This window comes from Anolis carolinensis, chromosome 3 (genome assembly GCF_035594765.1).
Source record: "Anolis carolinensis isolate JA03-04 chromosome 3, rAnoCar3.1.pri, whole genome shotgun sequence".
NCBI lineage: Eukaryota > Metazoa > Chordata > Lepidosauria > Squamata > Dactyloidae > Anolis > Anolis carolinensis.
The window spans coordinates 263,633,112-263,655,202 of record NC_085843.1 but is presented as its reverse complement, the minus strand read 5'-3'; the positions used below and the strand labels follow the sequence as shown (position 1 = coordinate 263,655,202).

At 40.5% G+C, this 22,091-nt stretch overlaps 1 protein-coding gene across 2 annotated transcripts in view; it reads left to right on the top strand.

Moving 5' to 3' along the window:
- The window catches only part of ppm1l (protein phosphatase, Mg2+/Mn2+ dependent 1L), a 233,233-nt gene that overhangs the window by 192,931 nt on the left and 18,211 nt on the right, over nt 1-22,091 (top strand). For both annotated transcript variants that reach the window (XM_003218167.4, XM_016992023.2), the window contains one exon: nt 12,013-12,174. In XM_003218167.4, coding sequence (XP_003218215.1) covers nt 12,013-12,174 — 162 coding nt within the window. The remainder of the gene's footprint in view (nt 1-12,012; nt 12,175-22,091) is intronic.

The window sequence follows — 22,091 nt, the reverse complement described above, 5'->3', positions numbered from 1 at the left end:
ACAATGTTTGCTTTTGGGATTTTTTTAATGTTCCAAATATTGGATAGTTGAATCTGTGCATACAAAATTCAGGGCTAGCTGTAATTGCAGTTTTGATGGGGCAAAAGTATTACACACACTTTATATGCATTTCCTGTTCATAGCTGTATTCTGTGATTGTAAAATGGGCATTTTACATGCACATAGGTTGTTTTTGAATCCAAAAACTCAAATCACAACATTTGGACACACATAGAATCGGTAGCACAACAGCATTCCAACACACATATTAGTTTGGGAGCAGTTAATCACTTCCAAATGCTTGTGGACATCCAGGAGCAACTGACTGGCCACAGCAGTCCTGTAATGCAAAGTATTTGACTATGGCTTACAAGGCCACGGAGTTACTATTGTTTCCTAGAGCTTGCCGCGGGCACTCTTCCTGCAAATGAGTCTTTGTTAGATCTTCTGTTAGAATGACTTTTGCACTGCCAACAGGCACCATGCGCCCACACAGCAGTCCTCCTCCATCCTTTGATCTTTAATGGCCTTTTCCTAATCTTTAATTTAACATTGCAGGCGGATTCCTTTCAGTCTTGGCTGCCATATAATTGACTTGTCTCTTTCTTTGCCTTATGGAGTTCCTATGTGTGACCTATGGCAAATCCATTGGGGTAGGCCCTGGAAGCTGTGCCAAAGCTTCCAATCTGGTCGTTTTGATCACCTCTGAGCCAAAAATGTCAAGCCTGATTAGTGTCGTTGGATGATTTCCACTGCAAATATTAAATATCTACAATAATACCTTCAAAGAAGCAGAATTACAAAGCTAAGCAGTTCTCTCTTCCTGCAGTGGCTGCAAAGATTTATTGATTTATTACTATTTTTCCCTTCCAATTTGCAATGTTGTTGGGTAGTCAGATGAGGAGGAGGAGAAATGAATTATGCAATATCACCATGGGTGTTTGGATATAGTAGTGATAGTGAAAGCATATGAAGCAGCGGTGTAGCTGGAAATAATGCTATCGATGTTAACAGTTGTAATTAATATTCAGATTTCACAACTGGTGGAATAAAAGTAATTATCATGCTATCTTTCACAGCCTGCAGGCATCCTAGAAATGAAAAAAGGCAATAAAGGGCATGTGAGCAGAAAGCTGGGAGTTGGTTAGTTGATTTTTAAAGCATATCTCAAAACGAATGAGCCCAGGTTGTTGTTTTTAAAATGGCCTGGAGAACAGAGAGCTTTCCCTTCCAAACATATTTGGATTTTGACACTCTTTGTGCATCTTCCTTCTCAGGATATGAGTTCTAGAAACACAAGAATTTGATTTTGTTCCTTCTTCTCCTAAATAGCCTGTCTTGTCTTGGCATGTTTTTTTCAAATGTTTTGCATTACAACTCCCATATGCTCCTACCAACGTGGATGATGGGATTGTACACAATAGCATCATGAGATTTCTGGAGTAGTGACAGTTGCACTGTGACTTATTCATAGAGGAGTAATTTTAACCACCCCAATCCAATGGCTTTTATATTGTCAATACTCTCAGGGTGCATCTACACTGTAAAATTAATGCAGTTTGACACTTTAACTGGTGTCACCTTAAATGGTGATTAGCATTGAATGGCCTTGTAGCTTCGAAGCCTGTCTGCTTCCTGTCTGGGGGAATCCTTTGTTGGGAGATATTAACTGGCCCTGATTGTTTCCTGTCTGGAATTCCCCTGTTTTCAGATGCAGTGTATGGAATCATGAGAGTTGTATTTTGAACCCGTCTTCAGTCTTCTGTACCAAAGAGTGGTTCCTCACCAAATTACAACTCCCATGATCCCATAGCATTGAGCCTTGGCAGTTACAGTAATGACAAAGTGCAAGAATCCTAGAGGGTAAGCGGCACCCCCAGTTTTCAAAGCAATTAAAATTTACTCAGCACTACTCAGGTTTAGTTTTCTTTGAATGAGAAAGAGCACTGGCATGTTTTTCGTTTTCTTTGTATGCTTTGTTGCTTTTTCTGTTAATTGTTCATGAGAATTAATCTAGTGTCATGGGTTGTGTGGTGGACTAAGGGTGCATCCACACTGTAAATTAATGCAGTTTGACACCACTTTTAACTGCTTATGGTTCAGTGGTATAGAATCATGAGAATCCTTTACTATTGACCATTTTGCCTGTGGATTCTGGGAGCTACAGTCCAAAACATTTGCAAGAGGTACCCTTTCCTGGATGAAATTAACTGGAGTTTATATATGTTTCTCTTCTAATATTTGGGTGCAGTAGCTGCTTGTGAAGAAAGAGGGGGTGGCTATTACTTGTTCCAAAATTATTTGGTTTCATCCCTACTTGAGCTATCAGTGATTATTAAGTATTATTCTCCATTTATATATGTGCCACATATTTAATGGTATATGGTAATATACAGAATGATATATTGATATTTTAAAAACCTAACCAAAAGTTCTCCAGGTTTGGACCAAACAAAGATGTTTTGGCCTGCAGTCTCCTTCTCCCAGCTGAGAAGGAAAATATTTAAGCAAGGCTTGTACCTAACACGAAACCAGAGTTTAGTGTTATTAAACCAGAGTTTTGTGTTAGTGAACCATATTGTTAATACTCTCAAGGGTAATACTATACATCACCACGGTTTCATGGAATGTATTATTAATTAAACAAAAAAAAGCTGAAGTGGTTTATACTAAGCTTAGAAGGTGGAACTTAAAGTTAAAATTTAAAGTTCACAGATCACAAAATTAGCTCCTATAATATAAAAGCATGTTTGACTCTGCATTAGTCTCGTGCATTTGTATGGAATCGCTATCCGCTTCTGTTTGTTCCATTCGTATGGTCCCGTTTCCGTCCGCTGCTTCCAGAAACAGGTGCCTATCCAAATGAACTTTTCCGTCCAAGGTCCGAAAAAACTGAAGATTTTCAGCTCATTGGTGGCAAAGCGCCAGGGCCTACATCTGAGCGCACTGCACACCCGACACTTAGCTGTAGGCCTTGCAAGCCAAGGCCTGCCAGCCGGGCCTATGAACATCGAACGCTCGGGGCTCAGCTGTAGGCCCTGCAAGCCAGGGCCTGCCAGCCGGGCCTACAAGCATTGAGCGTTCGGCTGTAGGCCCTGCCAGCACGCCGAAATCAGCCGACCAAATGGCCACCGTTTCCACTTTTCTCCATTTCACTGATATTTCTATTCCAGAGGGGTGTGTATCGTTCCGAGCGTTCCAAATGAACGGCATGAAACAAAACACGAATTAAACAAATGAGACAAATTTCGGGCCCATGACTGCTCTGCATACACATTGACAACCATCCCAGATTCAGGACTGACTTGCTTTTTATTTATGAAAACTCAAATACCAAATAGGTTGGGCTGATATTGCAAAATGCATGCTATTATTTGATGCCAGCTTTTTATAGAGTTCAGCTGGGTTATCACCCCTTGCTTTTGCATTTTGTTTTGACTGACAATATAATATCCTTCTTTGCCACCTCCTCCTCCTCCTTTGCCCTTCTTCCTCCTCTGTATGCTCTTGCTAATTAAAAGACAGTTCAGACCGACAGCATAGAAAATAGACCCCAAACTTGAAGAAACCTCCTTGTAATTTGAGGCCAGTGGCATTTTCTTGATCATAGTAATTTAGGGAGCATTAGTTGCTATAACAACAGAATATAGCTTTTAGGATGTCAGTTTTTTTCTTTATAAAGCAAATTTATTATTTCTTGGAGAGGTCCAGCAGTGTAGTTCTCTACAGATTGAAGGATTCCATTTAATCACAGTAATTCTGTCAGAGTTTTGTGATGGAATAGAAAGCTATCAGTGCTACTTTTTTATTGATTAATTCAGCTTTGGCCTCTTTCACTTTGATCGTAGAGCTTCTCAGAATTTATAGGATTTCTTAAAACAACATAGTACTGAACACACACATGTCGTTTGCATATGTTCAGACAATCTTAAGTGAACAGAGGTTCCAGATGGGAGTGATAAGAAGCAGTGAGAAAGTGTAGAATAATTGAGTTGGAAGTGGCCTCGTGGTCCATGAGTTTCTTCTCATGTTCAATTGAAATCTACCCTCCTGTAACATAACACTATTAGACCTGTTTCCCTTTTGAAAGGGGAAATTATATAGAATTTATTGGAGAGGCTGTTGCTAGCAGAGTTACTCTTCCTGGATAATTGAGGTCCCCCCATAACTAACAGTTCATGCATTGATTTCTGAGATTTGTCTCTGGAAAGCATCATCCACTAATTCATCTTGGTTTGGTGGCCTGATGTAAACTCCTAGCACAGTATTCTTTTTATTTGTTTCTCCGTTTGTCGTTATCCAAATGCTCTGAAGTAGTCCATTCTATTCAGTTATATGGACTTCTGTACACAGCTTGTAGTAGAGTGGATTTGATGAGGGGTTAGCTCTGCCCCCCCCTTTTTTTTTCTTTTCCTCTTTTCAAGGATGAAAGCTCTGTGGTCAAATTAATAGAGTGGTGTATCTAAGGGTCCTTCTACACAGCGCCTAAAGCATGGCATTTACCAGGTAAAAAGGGGGGTGGCTATATAACGCTACTGGTGAATCCACACTTTTCACTGCAATGGACAAAAAACACAGACTAAAAGGTTCACTTATATCCCGATTCCGATCAGAAAACGAGCATATTCACATCACTGTATATTCCTGCACTTGCGAAAAACACATGATTTTCTTCCCTCCCCCTGTGGAGACTATTCCAGTGCACAGTTATTTAAATGCTGATTTACCTGACAGTGGAAAGAAAAGCATGTGTCTTTGGCTTTACCTCTGGTGACCATTGGGCCCTGTCTCTGTTGCCTCACAAGTCTCATCAAGCAACATGACTTATGTGGCATCTTCAAACACTCACATGCTTTTCTCTGACTTATCAAACATGAATGCAGTGCTCCATATCACATGCTGAGATCATATTTTTTCCAAATACTGATCCTGCAAGTCATTGGGTTGTCATTTTATCTAGTATTTGCCAAATAGCGAGCCAACATGAACCATGTTTCTTTCTCCAAGCTGTGCCAGAAAGAAAATAAGAAAGGGAGGCAACATAGGAACGTTTGGGCACAGGAAGCAATCTATTGTAAATCTGCCCAAATTCAAGAGACCACTGACATGGTCTTGAATATGTCTTTCATTTGCTATTTTCAGCTCCTAGCCTACATTATTTCATTTCAAGTTAGCATAATGTAGGTTTGAAATTTCCCAGTGGTTTCTTTCCTTTTCAAACAACACCACAGGTTGCTGTTCGGTAAACTATCTGGGGTCTAATACAACAAAACCTGTTCACAATTTTCGACCCTTTATGTTCAGAATTTTCCACCATGCCGTTAAATAAGATTTGGAGACAACTGAGAAGACCACTGTTTTTTTTTTTTTTCTTTCTTGCATTATACAAGGTTAAGCGAGTGAAAGCAGAGAAGAAAACGAAGTGAAATAGTTTTTCTTCCTCCTGTGGTGGAAGGTTGCCACGTGAGGTCAGGGGCATAATGCAAACTCTGCAGTTTTGTTAGTCAACTCTGCAGCAAATTATCGACCACAAGGCTTCATGAATCAAAATGAAAATTACCATCCTGCTGGTGTGTTTTCCCAGTTTTCGGAACACGGTGGTTGGGAAAAATACAAAACACATTCTGCATCAGAAGTAAATGTGAACAAAAAAATATGTGTCAAGTTACTTGGTCTAATTTCAGGTATATACATAGTTCTTGGTAGAACTGGCAGAAAACCAGGAGAATTTACAAATGGGAGATGATGGAGTCTAGATTCCTCATAAAATTCTGTTTTTGAGGTGAGGCCAAAGGCAAAATGAAAGTTTTTTTTTCTAAAAACACTCCAGTATCTTAGTTATTTATAATTAGCTTCTCATTATTATCTAATAAGTAGTTTTTGCTATAGATAAGAAAATGTAGAACTAAAATCGATAGGAGAAATACGCTGATAATTTTGCCATTTAAAAGTGTTAAAACTATGATTACATCCCTATATGCACTTACCTGAGAATAAGGTACGTGTAGGTATGTGTATCTCTCTCTTAGTTCCAATGAGTTCAATGGGGATTACTAAGTGATAGACATAATATATACAGGAGTGAGCAGTGTATGTGTCCTTCCCATGAGGTGCATGTCTCCTCCAGCCATTTTTACTGTCCATAGAGCATTGCTGTTGCTAAATTTGCTGGTATATCATCAACATCGATCCCTTACCCAAGTTTTCTTTGAAAATAAGACACAGCATAAGTGGAGCTTACTTGATAAAGTCAAGTTTGTGGTACAGATTCCTTTTTTCCAAGTTACTTTCAAATGTGCTACCAGAATCCTTTATATGCAAACAGACAAAAGTAGCTATGTATGGAAGGAGAAGCAGGGCCATTCATGGGCTGGCCCATGATACAGTAGAGTCTCACTTATCCAACATAAATGGGCCGGCAGAATGTTGGATAAGCGAATATGTTGGATAATAAGGAGGCATTAAGGAAAAGCCTATTAAACATCAAATTAGGTTATGATTTTACAAATGAAGCACCAAAACATCATGTTAGACAACAAATTTGGTAGAAAAAGTAGTTCAATGCGCAGTAGTGCTATGTAGTAATTACTGTATTTATGAATTTAGCACCAAAATATCACGATATATTGAAAACATTGACTACAAAAATGCGTTGGATAATCCAGAATGTTGGATAAGCGAGTGTTGGATAAGTGAGACTCTACTGTAATGCGATCTGACCCCACTATGAGATCTTGAGCCTTCCCTGCCAAAGAGTGTTTGTTCCTCACCAAACTACAAATCCCAGGATTCCATAGCATTCAGTCATGGCAGTTAACGTGGAGTCAATTTGCATTAATTCTACAGTGCAGACACATTGTGAGAGAGCATGACTTACCCATGTTCATGGGTTTCTATAACTGAGTGAAAATTTGAACTCTGGTCTCCCAGAATCCCAATCCAACACTCAAACCAATACACCTTGCTGTTTCTCTGCAAAAGTAGAGCTGGAAAGGACAGGGATATGAACAAAGTATTGCCCCCTTAACACATAATTGGAAGGCATGAAACCCTGTATAAAGCTACTGAATCCAGAAGATTTCACTCAGTCGTTTGAAAGCGCCTCTCAGCTTTATATCTCAGACTGTGGATTTAATGCACCAGCAAATGAAGATTTAGAATAGGCGTTACTCCTATTCTAATAGCACTACACAAATTCTTTTGTTTTTCCCAATGTGATACCACTGCTTTCATGTTACGGGCTTGGAGTAGCACCTCCGTTTTTAAGATCAGGATATGCAATTCACTGTGTGTTCCAGTTACTCCTTTATATTTCTTTCCTTTCCATGCATATATTAACAAGGGTTTTTCATAACCTTTTCCAGCATGGCTAATATTTTTTTTCTCCTTCCAAGTCTCCATTATATGCAAAGACAGATGTCTCAGTCTTATGAATAATCAGATGTAAATTAACTAACGGAGGTGAAAATTCACCTTGCACTCCTCTGGCCCACATAAAAGGAAAAGAAAGCAAGCATGAAATTAATTTTATTTACCGTTAAATGATAAACTGGAACATGAATTGTGATGGTGTGGAAATAAATTAATTTCAGCAGTCCTCGAATAAGTCAAGTTAAATGTCAGGTGTGTTCCTTGGAAATGTTTAATCGCTGCTTAGGGCCAGAATTGGCATTAAAGTTGCAGCAAGCAACTTTGCATCTCTTATTTTCTTTTCTCTTTTACTTTAGTCCAGAGAAGGTGCAGACATCGAATCCAGATGTTAGCTCTAAACACAAGGATTTAACCTTCCTCACACACATTGTGCTGCCAGATCAGAGTGAATATGCAATACACACGGTTTCATTTTCAATGCAGTGATAACAGGGAGAAAGAGTTAAAACCTAGGCTAGGTTTCCAATTTAGATTATGCCACTTATATTCAAGTAACCTGTCTGCTTCCAGTGACGGCAGAGCCCCCGGTGGTGCAAGGGTTAAACCCTTGTGCCGACAGTACTGCTGACTTGAAGGTTGGGTTGCTGACCTGAAGGTTGCCAGTTCGAATCCAATCCGGGGAAAGCACGGATGAGCTCCCTCTGTCAGCTCCAGCTCCATGCAGGGACATGAGAGAAGCCTTCCACAAGGATGGTAAAACATCAAAACATCCGGGCGTCCCCTGGGCAATGTCCTTGCAGACGGCCAATTCTCTCATACCAGAAGTGACTTGCGGTTTCTCAAATCGCTTCTGACACGAAAAAAAACTTAGACTGGCTCCATGAATTTTATAGAATTTTTTTAAGGTAAGGAATCCTTAGAGGCGTTTTTGCCTGTTCCTTCCTCTGAAATACAACCTATATCACTTAGTATTTGTTCTCCATCTCCCACCTGGGTACTAACCGGGGTTGACCTTGCTTAACCTCTAAGACCAGATAGACGGGATCTGGTGCTTTTAGGGCATTGCACTTATATTTACTCTAAAGCAAAATAGGGACAGGGAGCTGCTAAGTCTTGACATTAAGGTACTCTTTAGCCGTTATTTCCGATTTGACGCTTTTGTGGAAATACGCCTAATTCTAATAATAAACAGTATAATTCTTCAAGATTTCTATCAGTGTAGGCCTGGTCGAAATGTCAAAACAAACAAGCATATCGGGAATTCAAAGCTTAGTTGAACAGAAAGGTTTTCACCTGCCAGCCGAAAGGCAATAAGAGACACCCACCCCAGCCTTCCTGGAAATATAAAAGAGATGAGGATTTAGAACAGATGGGCAAATGTTTCTTGTGAGATCTCTGAATCACTTAATGCTGCGTCCTCAAGCCCTCCTTTTCTTCAAGGTCGCTTCCTTAATTCCTTGGTGCCTTTGCATCCTCAGAATGGAGGGGCAGGCTTTCTGTGTTCAGATGGCATGCTTTGCATACAGAAGATTCACTGCATGGCATTTCCAGTCTTAAAAGTCTACAGCGAGAGAACTAAAGGAAATGCTTTGCCTAACTGCTACGATCAGTATTACTGATGCCACTGAAAGTCATAATTAGTCACTTTATAGGTCAAGTGTAGAAGATTTGTGAGTCTGACTCCATTCCATTGATATTTCTGCAATTCAAACTGAGATGGATTAAGAATGAAGTTACGTTTTTGTGCATAGCAAAATGTGTGATGTATTGCTCACGTTTTGATTATTAGAAACAAAGTCTTATAAGAGCCTGTCATAGAGGAAGGCTTTGAGATATTTTATACTATAATGTAGGGCTGAAAAGAGTACATTTGCTCCCCCAACATCCATGGATTCAGCTATCTTGATTTTGCCCTTTTTAATAGGTGATGCTATTTTACGACACCATTGTATATCATGGAATTTTAGCAACCATAATTCTGGGATCCACAGAGGGTCTTGAACCAAATGCCAGCAGATGCCAAGGGCCTATGATACTGTATTGCACATATCATATTTCCATGATACATTTTGGTGCCATATTTGGAAGGGCAATCAAATACTCAGAATTTATATTTTATCTGAATTTGTAAAGAATTGAATTAGATTGCTTAAGTATGTACTGTATAAAAACTCAGAATCAGTATGTATTAATAGTGTATTGTGCTGTTGAAGGCTTTCATGGCCAAAATCACTGGGTGGTTGTGAGTTTTCCGGACTGTGTGGCCATGTTCCAGAAGCCTGCCATAGATGTGGGTGAAACATCAGGAGAGAATGCTTCTGGAACATGGCCATACAGCCCGGGAAACTCACAAGGATGCCTGCAATAGATATGGGTGAAATGTCAGGAGGAAATGCTTCTGAATCATGGCCATACAGCCTGTAAAACTCACAACAACATTTATTTATGGTATTTATATTCCTCCCTTCTCACCCCAAAGGGGACTCAGGGCGGATTACAATGAACACATATATGGCAAACATTCAATGCCAACAGACAAACAACATGCAGTATAGACAGACACAGAGGCATTTAACATTTTTTCCAGCTTCACAATTCCGGCCACAAGGGGAGCTGTTGCTTCACCGTCCACTAGTGGCTGTACTTCCTCATTCCTTTCCTTGTGTTTTGCTGGCAGTTTTATGATGTTGTAAATTAGTTAAATTAGCCTCCCGCATAAAGCGTACCTAAATTTCCCTACTTGACAGATGCAACTGTCTTTCGGGGCTGCATAGGTCAACAGCAAGCCAGGCTATTTAATGGTCGGGGGCTTAACCCGACCCGGGCTTCGAACTCATGACCTCTTGGTCAGTAGTGATTTATTGCAGCTGGTTACTAGCCAGCTGCGCCACAGCCTTACACTACATAATAGTGTATTTTTTATTGTTGTTTTGCTTTTATTGTTTGCTGCTTTGTATCTCTTTAAGAGAGATAAAGTGGAATATAAATAAAATAAATTAGTAATAATAATAGTAATAAGTTACATTGGGACTCACAAGATGACCTTGGGTCGTGTGTAGTCTCTCAGGAAGCATCTATATTGTAAAATTAATGATATGGCTCAATGCTATGGAATCAAGGGAGTGGTAGTTTTACAAGACATTAACTTTCTGTACCAAAGAGTCCAGTCTCACCAAATTGCAAATGTCAGATTTCTATAGCATTGTGCCATGGTGGTTAAAGTGTTGTTGTTTTCCATGTCAGGAGCGACTTTGTATATTTATAGCTCATCTCTCCTTCAATTTAATCAGGATGGTACCCATGGTTCTATTCCTTCCTACTTCAACCTTCCAACAGTCCTGAGCGACAGTCAGGAGCGACTTGAGAAACTGCAAGTCACTTCTGGTCTGAGAGAATTGGCCATCTATAAGGACGTTGTCCAGTGGATGCCTGGATATTTTTGATGTTTTACCATCCTTGTGGGAGGCTTCTCTCATGTCCCCACATGGAGCTGGAGCTGACAGAGGGAGTTCATCCACACTCTCCCCGGGTTGGATTCGAACCGGCAACCTTCAGGTCAGCAACCCAACCTTCAAGTCATCAGTCCTGCCAGCACAAGGGTTTAACCCATTGCATCACCGGGGGCTCCTGGTTAAAGTGGTGTCAAATGGCATTAATTCTTTAGTGTTGAGCCAGACTTAGTCCAAGCTACCTCTCAGGACTGTTGGAAGGTTGAAGTAGGAAGGAAGAGAACCATGGATACCATCCTGATTAAATCGAAGGAGAGGTGAGCTATAAATATAGTTAGTAAATCAATATGTAGTAAGGCAGTTTCTTGTGTTTAGAGGATATGCCGTCTACCTTTCCTGGATAATAATGAGTCTTAACATGGTCAGATGCATGGAAGCTGCCTTTCCTGATGGTACTCCCTTTGACAGGGGTCAAGTAGGTCACCTCCAACTCAGATATAGTTTGTTCCTACATTTTGTAAATGCAAGTTGCTGTCAGTCAGGGAAGGCTCTGTGGAGACTGATATGCCAATAGGAATTTTCTGTCTTATTACTCTCCTTGCCCAGTGGGAGAAGACAGCTGTCAGATTATCACTGGGAATATATTTCCCTTTCTGCTCTCTGTAATTTAGAGCCCATTCCTTCTGTCATTTACAACATACTGCAAGGTGTAGTATTTGTGTGCGAGACAGAGCGAGAGAGAGAGGAGGAAAGATCAAATAATGTATATATTCTATACATAAGAGCATCCGTCTCCCATCAGAGTTATCTTAATGTAGGGCTCTGTTCTGAATCTTGCTCCTGACAGACTTTCTGCATTGCAGCCATTTCAAATTATACCTCAATGACAAGCCAGGTGAGAAGTGTTGTGCTGAAGGACTGACCCTTGTAATGCCAACCCAAAAATCAAATCTACTTTTAAAAAACTATTGCAAAGGGAAGAAATTGACTGTCAGTTTTGATCAGCACCATTAAATAGGCTGTCATCGGCGTACTAGATGTTTCGGTCAGATATCGACGCTCCCAGTGGCTGCTGAATGCTGATAACGCAGGTGGGGAGAGGAGGATGCGGCGAGAGGCAGTGACTTCCGCTCCATTGTCTTGATGGTCTCTTCTTTTCCCCTCCTCCCCGTCCACTTCTGTTCCCCTTCAGGTACGACATGTCTGATTGCCTTGCTGTCAGATAAGGAGCTCACGGTGGCCAACGTTGGGGATTCGAGGGGCGTCTTGTGCGATAAGGATGGGAACGCAATCCCTTTGTCACACGATCACAAGCCCTATCAGCTGAAGGAGAGGAAGCGGATTAAAAGAGCCGGTAAGCTTATAAAGTTGGATGCGCTCTTCTGTAGGTGGTCTGACAAAAAACGGTAGCGATATCTTTGGTATTTTTTTATTTGTGACAAAGCAATTTCTCTTTAGGCAAAGACGACTTCAGATCTTTGAGAATCTCGGACCACTTTCATACTGACACATTTTAGCTCTTTGATGCCACTTTAGCTGTCCTGGCAATACCCTGTGGAATCATAGGGATTATTATTATTATTATTAAACTTTATTTGTACCCCCCTAGCATCTCCCGAAGGACTCGATGCGGCTTACAAAGGCCAAGGCCTCAACACACAATATAACAATACAAAACAAAAGGCAAATTAAAACAATTAAAACAGTATAAACAACCAGCAGTAAACAATACGCTAAAACACAATAAAACTGGGCCGGGCCAGAGTAATGGGTACAAGATTAAAAGTGCTGATGTGACAGGTGAAATATAAGGCTTATAGGGCAAGTGCAGGGTGCGATATGCAATCTAAGTTCTAATAAAGTGCTTATAGGACTTGGTATTGGAGGTTTCCTATTAATCTGGGAAGGCACATTGGAACAGCCAGGTCTTCAAGTTCTTTCTGAAGACTGCCAATGTAGGGGCCTGTCTGAGATCCTTGGGGAGGGTGTTCCAGAGTCGGGGGGCCACCACAGAGAAGGCCCTGTCTCGTGTCCCCACCAACCACGCTTGCGACGCAGGCGGGATCACGAGCAGGGCTTCTCCAGATGACCGAAGTGAGCGCGTGGGTTCGTAGACAGAGATGTGGTCACGGAGGTAGGATGGTCCCAAACCGTTCAGGGCTTTGTAGGTAAGCACCTGCACCTTGAATTGGGCTCGGGATTATAGTTTGGTAAGATACTACAGCTCTCCATATGGGAATTCTCAATACCACTCCCCAAACTAGAAATCCCAGTGTTCTATAGAATGCAGCCATGGGAGTTAAAGTAATTTCTCAGGGTGCATCTAAACCAGGCATTGTGATGTCTCTGTGTGTTTCTTGTAGACATAAGATGCCACACGAAATGTCCTCAGACATTTTGGCCAGTAGCTCTTCCTTAGCAAGTGACAAACCTTCTATATTAATAGACATAATTGTTAGCAATGGTCTTGATAAAGACCTTTGGTGTTCATCTATTTGTGGGTGGGGAAAAAAAACACACCTCCAATTTAAAATGTTTAAAAGCAATGCTTTTGGGTTTGAAAAGATTAGCCATTTGCAAGAAACATTGCCCTGGGGACGCCCGACTATATTTACAGAGTCTTCGAGGAGGCTCTTTCTGTGTCCCCCTTTTTGTGCTCCTTCTATTTTTATCAGTTTTATACTAATTTATGTAATGCTTTTGATATTAAATAAATAAATATGTCAGGCATGGGCAAACTTCTGCCCTCCAGGTGTTTGAATTGTGGGAGTTGACCTGGAAGGCCGAAATTTGTCCATGCCTGGTCTATACCGTAAAATTTAATATAGTTTGACCCGACTTTAACTGCCATGGCTCAATTCTATGGACTCCTGGGATGTGTAGTTTGGTGAGGCACCAATACTCTTTGGCAAAGACCTTGTAAAACAACAACTCCCTTGACTCCATAGCATTCAGCCATAGCAGCTAAAGTGGTGTCAAACGGTACTGATTCAATAGTGTAGGAGGGTTCATGGAGAGGGAAGGAGAGCCATAGGGAGTGATGGAATATGAGAAACAGAAGATTACTGATAGTTTTTCAATGTCTTAAAGATGAGTGGGAACAGCCTAGAAAATCCTAGACTGCCCAAAGCGCAATATGAAAAGTACAATTAGAATTAATTTTGGGGAAAAATGCGTTCATCTTTCCAAAATTAATTTTGATTGTACTTTTCTATCAGATGAACTGTGGATGCTTCCATTTAGTCTTCTTGGCTGTTAATTTTATTCTGGCCAGGTTTCTATATTAGCTTGCCAAAGGGAGCCAATTTCTTCAAGGGGATTGTCTACCCAAAATAATAATCTCACTTCCACAGAATCACCACAGAGATAACCTAGACCTTTGGAAATGTTACTAATTATGCTAGCTGGGGATTCTGGAAGTTGCAGTTTAAAAAATCTTACCCAAATTCTGCTGCCCCTAACTTGCAATCTGCCAACTAAATATTTCAATGGTGTCAGCCATCTTGCAATATATTAATATATAGCCTCTTGATATTAATAGCTGCACCTACTTGAAAAGGTAAATCCAAGACAATAAAACAATCTATATAAGTTAAATTAAGGAACCAACCTGCAATTTCCAAGAATGTGGCTTAAGCACAATAAGATTCAGGTGCCAGCTTGTTCGGCCAGCAAAGAGCCAACTGATAGAACAGCATATCGTTGTCTTCCAATAGTGTAGCTGTAGAAGGATGCTGTTTCTGGCCTCCCAGATCTACAATCCAAACAAGTTGTTTCGACTGTGTGCCAGGAAGGTTGTGAATCTGCAGGACTTTCTCCCAATACATGACCAAACAGACCCTGAATATAAGCCAGTCCCAAATCTCAAGCAATTAATTTCTACTCATTATGGTCAGTGGAAGGAGAGGGGAATGTTGAATGTCCAGCTCCATCATGGCTGTCCTCCCATCACCAACACTTTCACTACCATTAGCGAAGCCAGTACCATGGAGATCCCTAAAGGCCAGTACAGGAGAGAGGCAAAGAGCAGGTTCACATACAGTTGCCCAAGACTCTTTTTGCACCCTCTCAAACTGCCAACTGGAATTTGTTATTGTAAATACATCAACATTATGGTTTGCTGCTGATTTCCATCAGTAAACCATTGCTAAATGCACCGAACCACTACTAAATACAGTACAAGTTGATTATTCCTTGTCCAAAATTGGCTTGGGCCAGAAGTGTTCCATATTTTGGATTTTCTTTCTAATTTTGTAACATTTGCATCTATATATCTATCATCTATCTATCTACAGATATATAGAGTGTTATGGTTGAGCCTTCTGGCTCCGATACTAGGAGACGGGGTCGTAAGACTCCTCGAGAGTCAGACTCTTTTGAGGAGCGTGAAAGGAAACGGCTCCGGGACTTATTTGCAGAACCAACAGATGAGGACTCTTTTGAGGGTTTTACCGAGGGAATGGAGGAAGAAATGGTCAGCTCGGAGGAGGATGACATGGAGTGGACTCGTGTGAGGGAGGATTTGGGTGTCACCGGCAATGAAAGCATGGGAGGCGATTGGCGGGTTGCAGGATCAGACCCATGGACGGGCTGGAGGGATGGAGCGCGATCCACAGCTGGGGATGCTGTGGGGCGTAGTCAAAGGTGTTTTAGCTCTGATGAGGATGATGATGATGAGGCACCTGGGATTAGGATGGCAGCTGACAGTGATGATGAGTTTGAACTGGGATAAAATGGGGTTTAGGATCAATGTCTAATTGCGTTGGGCAAGGTAATCTGGACGAACGCTTGGGCTCTTGTTGGGGAACTTCCTGAAGACGGGTGTGATTCGTTGCTGGATACCTTGGACCTCCGTCGTCTTTTTGACGGACATTAATTACCTACTCTGGATTGACGCTGGACTGACTGACTTCGACCCCGGATTATCCCTTCTGTGGCTATCGGTGGGACTTGTGGAATTCTAGACGTCTGCACTTGGCTTTCGACCTTGGACCGGATTGAGACCCTGCTGACTGCCGTTACCCTGATTGATGTGCCTGGACCCGGATTTCGCTCGTTGCACGGAGGAGTAAACAGCCTGATTTACTCATCTGTAGCTTTTGAGTAGCAGAGAGGAATCTGCTGCTAGTTTATTGTGTTCATTCTGACCTTTGTTAATCCTCTTTTGTTTGCTAAATTTGCAGGCTGAAGTAAGCACTTTTGATTTAATCCGGATTAAACTCCTGTTTAATCCGGTTTATCCTTTTGAACCGTTTTAGTTCAAATGGAGCTGTTTTTGTTACTTTTCACACTGAAGTCAAGTGTTTGCCTAATCCTTTGTTTCCTACGGGCATTTTCAGTTTTGTAACCTCAATAAACTGAGTTTTACTCTATTTGGTGGCGTTCTGTCTTTGACATAGAGATGTTTTCTGGACATGGGATCCAAATCTAAACACAAAAATCATTTATGAAACATACGTATCATATACACATAGCCTGAAGGTAACTTTATACACAATATCTTTAATAATGGTATGCATGAAACAAAGTTTGTGTACATCGAACCATCAGAAAGCAAAGGTGTCCCTTTCTCAGCAACCTATGTAGACAGTTTTGGGTTTTGGAGTATTTCGGATTTCAGAATTCCAGATAAGGGATACTCAACTTGTATATTCAGTGGGATAATCAGTATCACAGTCACTTTAGTTCAACATGAATAGTTAATACATTAATTAAAGTAAATTTAAGTACATTTGCAGTTCAGTTATATATAAATATAAATTTAACATTAATTAATCATGTATCATGTGGGATTTTATTTGTTAGTGATGACTGGGGAAAATTTTTAATGAGTTTAATAATATTTAATGAAAAATTCATTTATAATTAATTTCAGGAAAAAAATGACAATCTGTTTTCTGGTACATTGCAAATTTTTATGCATTTTAAATAATTAAAATACTTGGCAAGCTTGAATTTGGCAAAACTGGAAAGTGGCTTGCAATCTTATGGCCTGCTTCGGGTCCTGAGGCACCTTCACACTGCAAAATCACAGCGCTCCACAGTAACTGTCATTGCTGTATCTTGCATCCTGTATCCATAGATCAATGGCCCTTTGAAGGCAACCATAAAGCTCATGTGGCCCTTCATGATAATGTGTTTTACACTCCTGTGCTAAAGGAAATAGAGCAGTGGTTCTCAACCTGTGGGTCCCCAGATGTTTTGGCCCTCAGCTCCTAGAAATCCTTACAGCTGGTAAACTGGCCGAGATTTCTGGGAGTTGTAGGCCAAAACACCTGGGGACCCACAGGTTGAGGACCACCGAACGAGAGATTCCTAGAGAACAGGGAAAAAAATTTAAGCATTTTTCAAAATTTGTGGTTTTCTCCCCTTTCATGGCACCCCTGCATCCCTTTCCCCCATAAAAATGGACCGCCTACTGTAACATGAAAGATCCCCTTGATTGACTTCCAAGTTTATATTTTTGCAAACGGTCCATACAAGACGGAAACTTTATAGAAAACAACAGCAACTGGAAGATAGATTCAGAAAGTATAAATGACTTGCACTACTTTCTAATGGTGTTTTGTGGCCTGTAATCATGCAATTCACTCAAAGCAGTCAGTAATTCTCTATGGGAGAGGGGGTAGATGCAGAGCCACTACCCTTAAAAGAATAAGTAGTCTTTAACAGCAGAGCACCTATTAGCAATTAACATTCGAACCTGATAATTGTAATCCCGAAAACGAGACCTCATTAAAGAGATAAATATTCTGAATTCCCCACTAAATAATCAGCAGCAAGCACTCCTGCTGGCTGAAAATGTAGCTTTAGGTGTTTTTTCTCTCTCCCTTGCCAATATGTTTCATGTACTTTATTGTAAGGGATTGTTTTTGTTTTTAAAATTGCATTTAAAGATTTGGGAGCTGGCATCAGGAGATGCATGCTAAGTTTCATACCTCTCTGCATCTGCTTCAAATTGCTTCTCCTTTTTTCTTTTGGATTCTTTTTACTTTCCTAACATGGGAGGAGGGAGAAACAAAACTGGAGCGTTGCCCTCATACAAATAGGACTCTCCTCTGCTACTGATTTAATTTTACTTTGGTCCCCAGATTTGTTGTATTGCACTATAGTGATTCCCTGGTATCTACTGGGGTTTGGTTCCAGTAACTCCTAAATCTGTGGATGCCTAATTCCCATTATATACAACAACATAAACAATTGCTGTCCCTTCTATAAAATAGTGAAATTAAACTTTGGTTTTTGGATTTTTTAGGTTCTTGCACCACATAGAGGGAGCTTTTTCACCATTCATTCTGTCCCAACTCAAGTTTAATTGCACTGTTTACTACAGATGTGCTGCTCCAATTCAGCTACTGGACATCTTGCATCTTTCTTGCTTATCCAATGTTCTGTATTATCCAACGCAGTCTGCCTCCTGTCCAGATCCACAGTTGTTTCTCTAGGCAGCAATTCTATCTTTATTTGTAGTCAATTTTTAGTAGCCAGTATTTTTGTAGTCAATGTTTTCAATATGTTGGGATGTTTTGGTGTTAAATTTGTAAATACAGTAAGTGCTACATAACATTACCATGTATTGATTGCTTTTTCTGTCGATTTGTTGTAAAATATTATGTTTTGGTGCTTAATTTGTAAAATCATAACGTAATTTGACGTTTAATAGGTTTTTCCTTAATCCCTCCTTATTTTCCAACATTTCCACTTATCCAACGTTTTGCTGGACCGTTTTATGTTGGATAAGCGAGACTCTAGTGTACCGCTTTACAATGCCCTTATAAAATGAGCATTAATTACCACCCAACAGGACTAAGCAGGTCCGTTGGCCTTGGAATACTAACCGACTGCTGGTTGAGAAGATAATAGAAAAAACTGGCATTAAATATAAAGTTCTGCTAAGGACAAGCTAGATCCCAGAACAGACACATGCCACACAAGGCATGTTTGTTGCAGATCCTTTTTGTCTTTTGTAAGCCCTATAGACTGATTGCTTTCCCCTATCACATCCTGTAGAAATAAATTCTGTGGGTTTACTAAAATTTGTCCAAAACCAGTTCTGAAATCCAATGAAAGCATGTTCATTTTAGTCACTCAAAGGTCTAGTATTAAGAAAGAATCACTCCATCCACCCCTTTCTCATATTTGTTTAAGTTATATCCACATTTTTGTTTTTAAAATTAAACAACAAACACCTCCAAGGATCCTTCAGGGAAATGTTGCTCCAATAACATTTGCTTGTCTTTTCCTCCACCTTGTTTTTCTTTACTTGCAAAGTGCTACAGATGCCTTCTGGGGACATTCCATTGCGGAGGAATAGATGTCTATATAAATATATCTCTAGTTGGAGATCCGTGTAGAGGGCTGCCCTGTACAAACTCCCTGTGGAGTATAAAGGCCTGCTGAGTTGCAGAGCAGCAAACTGCAGGCTCCTGATAGAACGAAAGTTTATTCATGTAAACCTTTCCATTCCTTTGACTTCAGCTTTTCTAACAACATGCAGCCATGCCCTCCCAAATATGGAAAAGCTTGAAAAATCCTCCTGCTTCAGCAGGAGCTTGAAATGCACAATTTTTCATTTCATAATGAGGATGTTTAAGGATTCTTCTAAAAGGCAAATAACATGAGGAATGTTTAAAGGAAACTCTTCACATCCAACTAAAGGCTTTATGTGCTGTTAAGATTTATGCATTATGTTTTACATAAGCAGCTATAAGCCACTTTTCCTTGCATAAGGGCATGGAGGCGAGGAAAAGAAGAGTGAGTCAGAAATGGGGAAGGAGGGGGCCATGAGCTAGAGGTGGATGCTCTGCTTAAAATGTTTATTATTGTGTGTTACAGTCTGTTGGCTTGTAGTCCATCCAGAGATGATAGCTTTCTTAACCATCTGTTCCTGACATTTGAGGTATCATGATATTTAATCAACACATTGTTAAGAAGAAGTGACACTAAACAGTATGGTGATACTGTTTGTGTAGGCTTAAGAAACCATATTCTATGACCTTGAAGACAACTGAGGAAATAAGAATGACATCAAAAGAAGGAAGAGTAGAGATACTGTGGTAGGCCCAGCTAATGTAGACTTAAGCTTCTTCATGTGCCTTCACATTGTTTCAGATGAATGGTGAACCTATCACAGGATTTTCTGGGGTTGAGAGTGTGTAATTTGCTTAAAGTCAACCAGTGGGTTTCCGTGGCCAAACCTAGAGCCTCCAGAGTCATAGTTCAGTGCTCAAACCACTCCATCACACTGGCTCTCTTACTCTTAAGCATCTCATCACCATTAAACAATTGATGTTGGAATACAAATAATAATTAGGTCAGGGATAATATAGATTTTATTCCATTAATTAATTTTTGCCTCACTTTTCTCCCAAGCCAGCTAGCCACTGATTATGTTGCTCGTGGTTAGTCTCATATGTTAATCTATATTGTGGGTTGATGTATTAGTTTCTGTCCTTCATTGTATTCATAATACAATAAAGACCTCAGCAAGGAACTGCATTCCTTTTACAGGAAAGGAGATTCCACCTGAACATCAGGAAGAACTTCCTCACTGTGAGGGCTGTTCGACAGTGGAACTCTCTCCCCGGGGCTGTGGTGGAGGCTCCTTCCTTGGAGGCTTTTAAGCAGAGGCTGGATGGCCATCTGTCGGGGGTGCTTTGAATGCGATTTCCTGCTTCTTAGCAGGGGGTTGGACTAGATGGCCCATGTGGTCTCTTCCAACTCTACTATTCTATGATTCTATGATTCTATGATACTCAGAGGTGAAAGTTCCATCTGAGTTCTTCCCTTGCATTCCATAATAGGGTTGGGCAAATCTCTTCTACTTTCCCCCACTCTTTGAGTTTTTGCCACTACAAGTTCATTCTTCATTATTGATGGAGAAACCCAGGAAGGAAAGTGATAATTTAAAAAAAAATCAAACTGAACAAAATCTCCAAACAGAGAGAAAGGAAAAAAGAAACGAAATGGCACAGGCGCCCAGGGTTTTCATTTTATTATGTGCTTTTGTGGTCATAAATCAATTGCTTTGGATACAGTACCAGGTGGTATTAAAGCTGCTCGTATAAAGCATATTTATACAGTTATGGGCGTAAGACAGAATGTAAAAGAATCTCCAAAGATACAAATGACTTGGTGAAGGGGTTCAGCTCTTTCATATTTTACAGTGGTCAGTTAGCATTGATGTGTAAAAGCAATGAATCTTCCCATTGGGTTTCTGTGAGAATGTTCCCATTCTCGAGAATATTCCTTATATGTGCAGTAGCGAGAACTCTTGTATTGATTTATGTAGTTGAGTACACAGAGGTTCATAACCAGATTTTAAGAGCTAGGCGTTTTCCTCTTTATTTGTTTTATTTTACTTATATCTTGTCTTTCTCCTGTGATTTACACACAAATGAAAACAAAGCCATTCTGTACTTTTTATGAGCCAAGATAACACGCCTAGCCAGCTCAGTTTGGTATAGAAAAGATTCTGCCAAGACTCTTTGTTCTTCACATAGGGTGTGTGTATGTTCGGAATTTCATCTCAGCTAGAATAGCGGTAAGTTCGACCAACTGTTGAACAGAAAACCCCCACAACGACTAGAAGCTGATGCAGCCTCAACAGTAGCAGCCTCAACAGTTTATTTCTTTTTGCCTGACATTGACAAGGACTACGAACAACGCTTGCTGGAATCAACCAAACAGCCACAACTCATGCCTCCTGCCATGACACAAGAAGGTTGTCAGAAGAAACGAGATGTCTGTTAGAGAAAAGAAACACTAATTGATCCTCTCCTAAATTTCACAAACTATCCAAAACATGCAGAGCTCATCATAGCTCATGATCACAAGGCTTATGAGAAGTCACAATTGCTGTCCACAGCTGAAGCCAAAAGGAGTCTGAAAAAAACTTACCGTGAAATGGCAGAGTATAGATTGATAATCCCGTGTTTAAAGACCAGAAAAGGCAACCAAGTCACTTCCAAATTTCTCAATTGAGCCAGAGATGCGATTTCTTTACACTGACCTATTTCACAGTGCTCTACCACAAGGGCTTGGCCTTCCTTCTCCATCCAACACCACCCTTTCTTTCTCTCATCTGAAGTTCGTTCGACCATCAAAAAGCATGCCAGCTGAAAAGGCTCCACATCAAGACAGCATCATCGGAGAACTTTTAAAAACATGCGGACCTCCTCTTTACAAAGAACTCACCTGCCACTTCTTTCATTATCTAGCGGACAGCTGTGTACTGAAGACCTGGAACACCTCAAAAATGATCTTGTTATT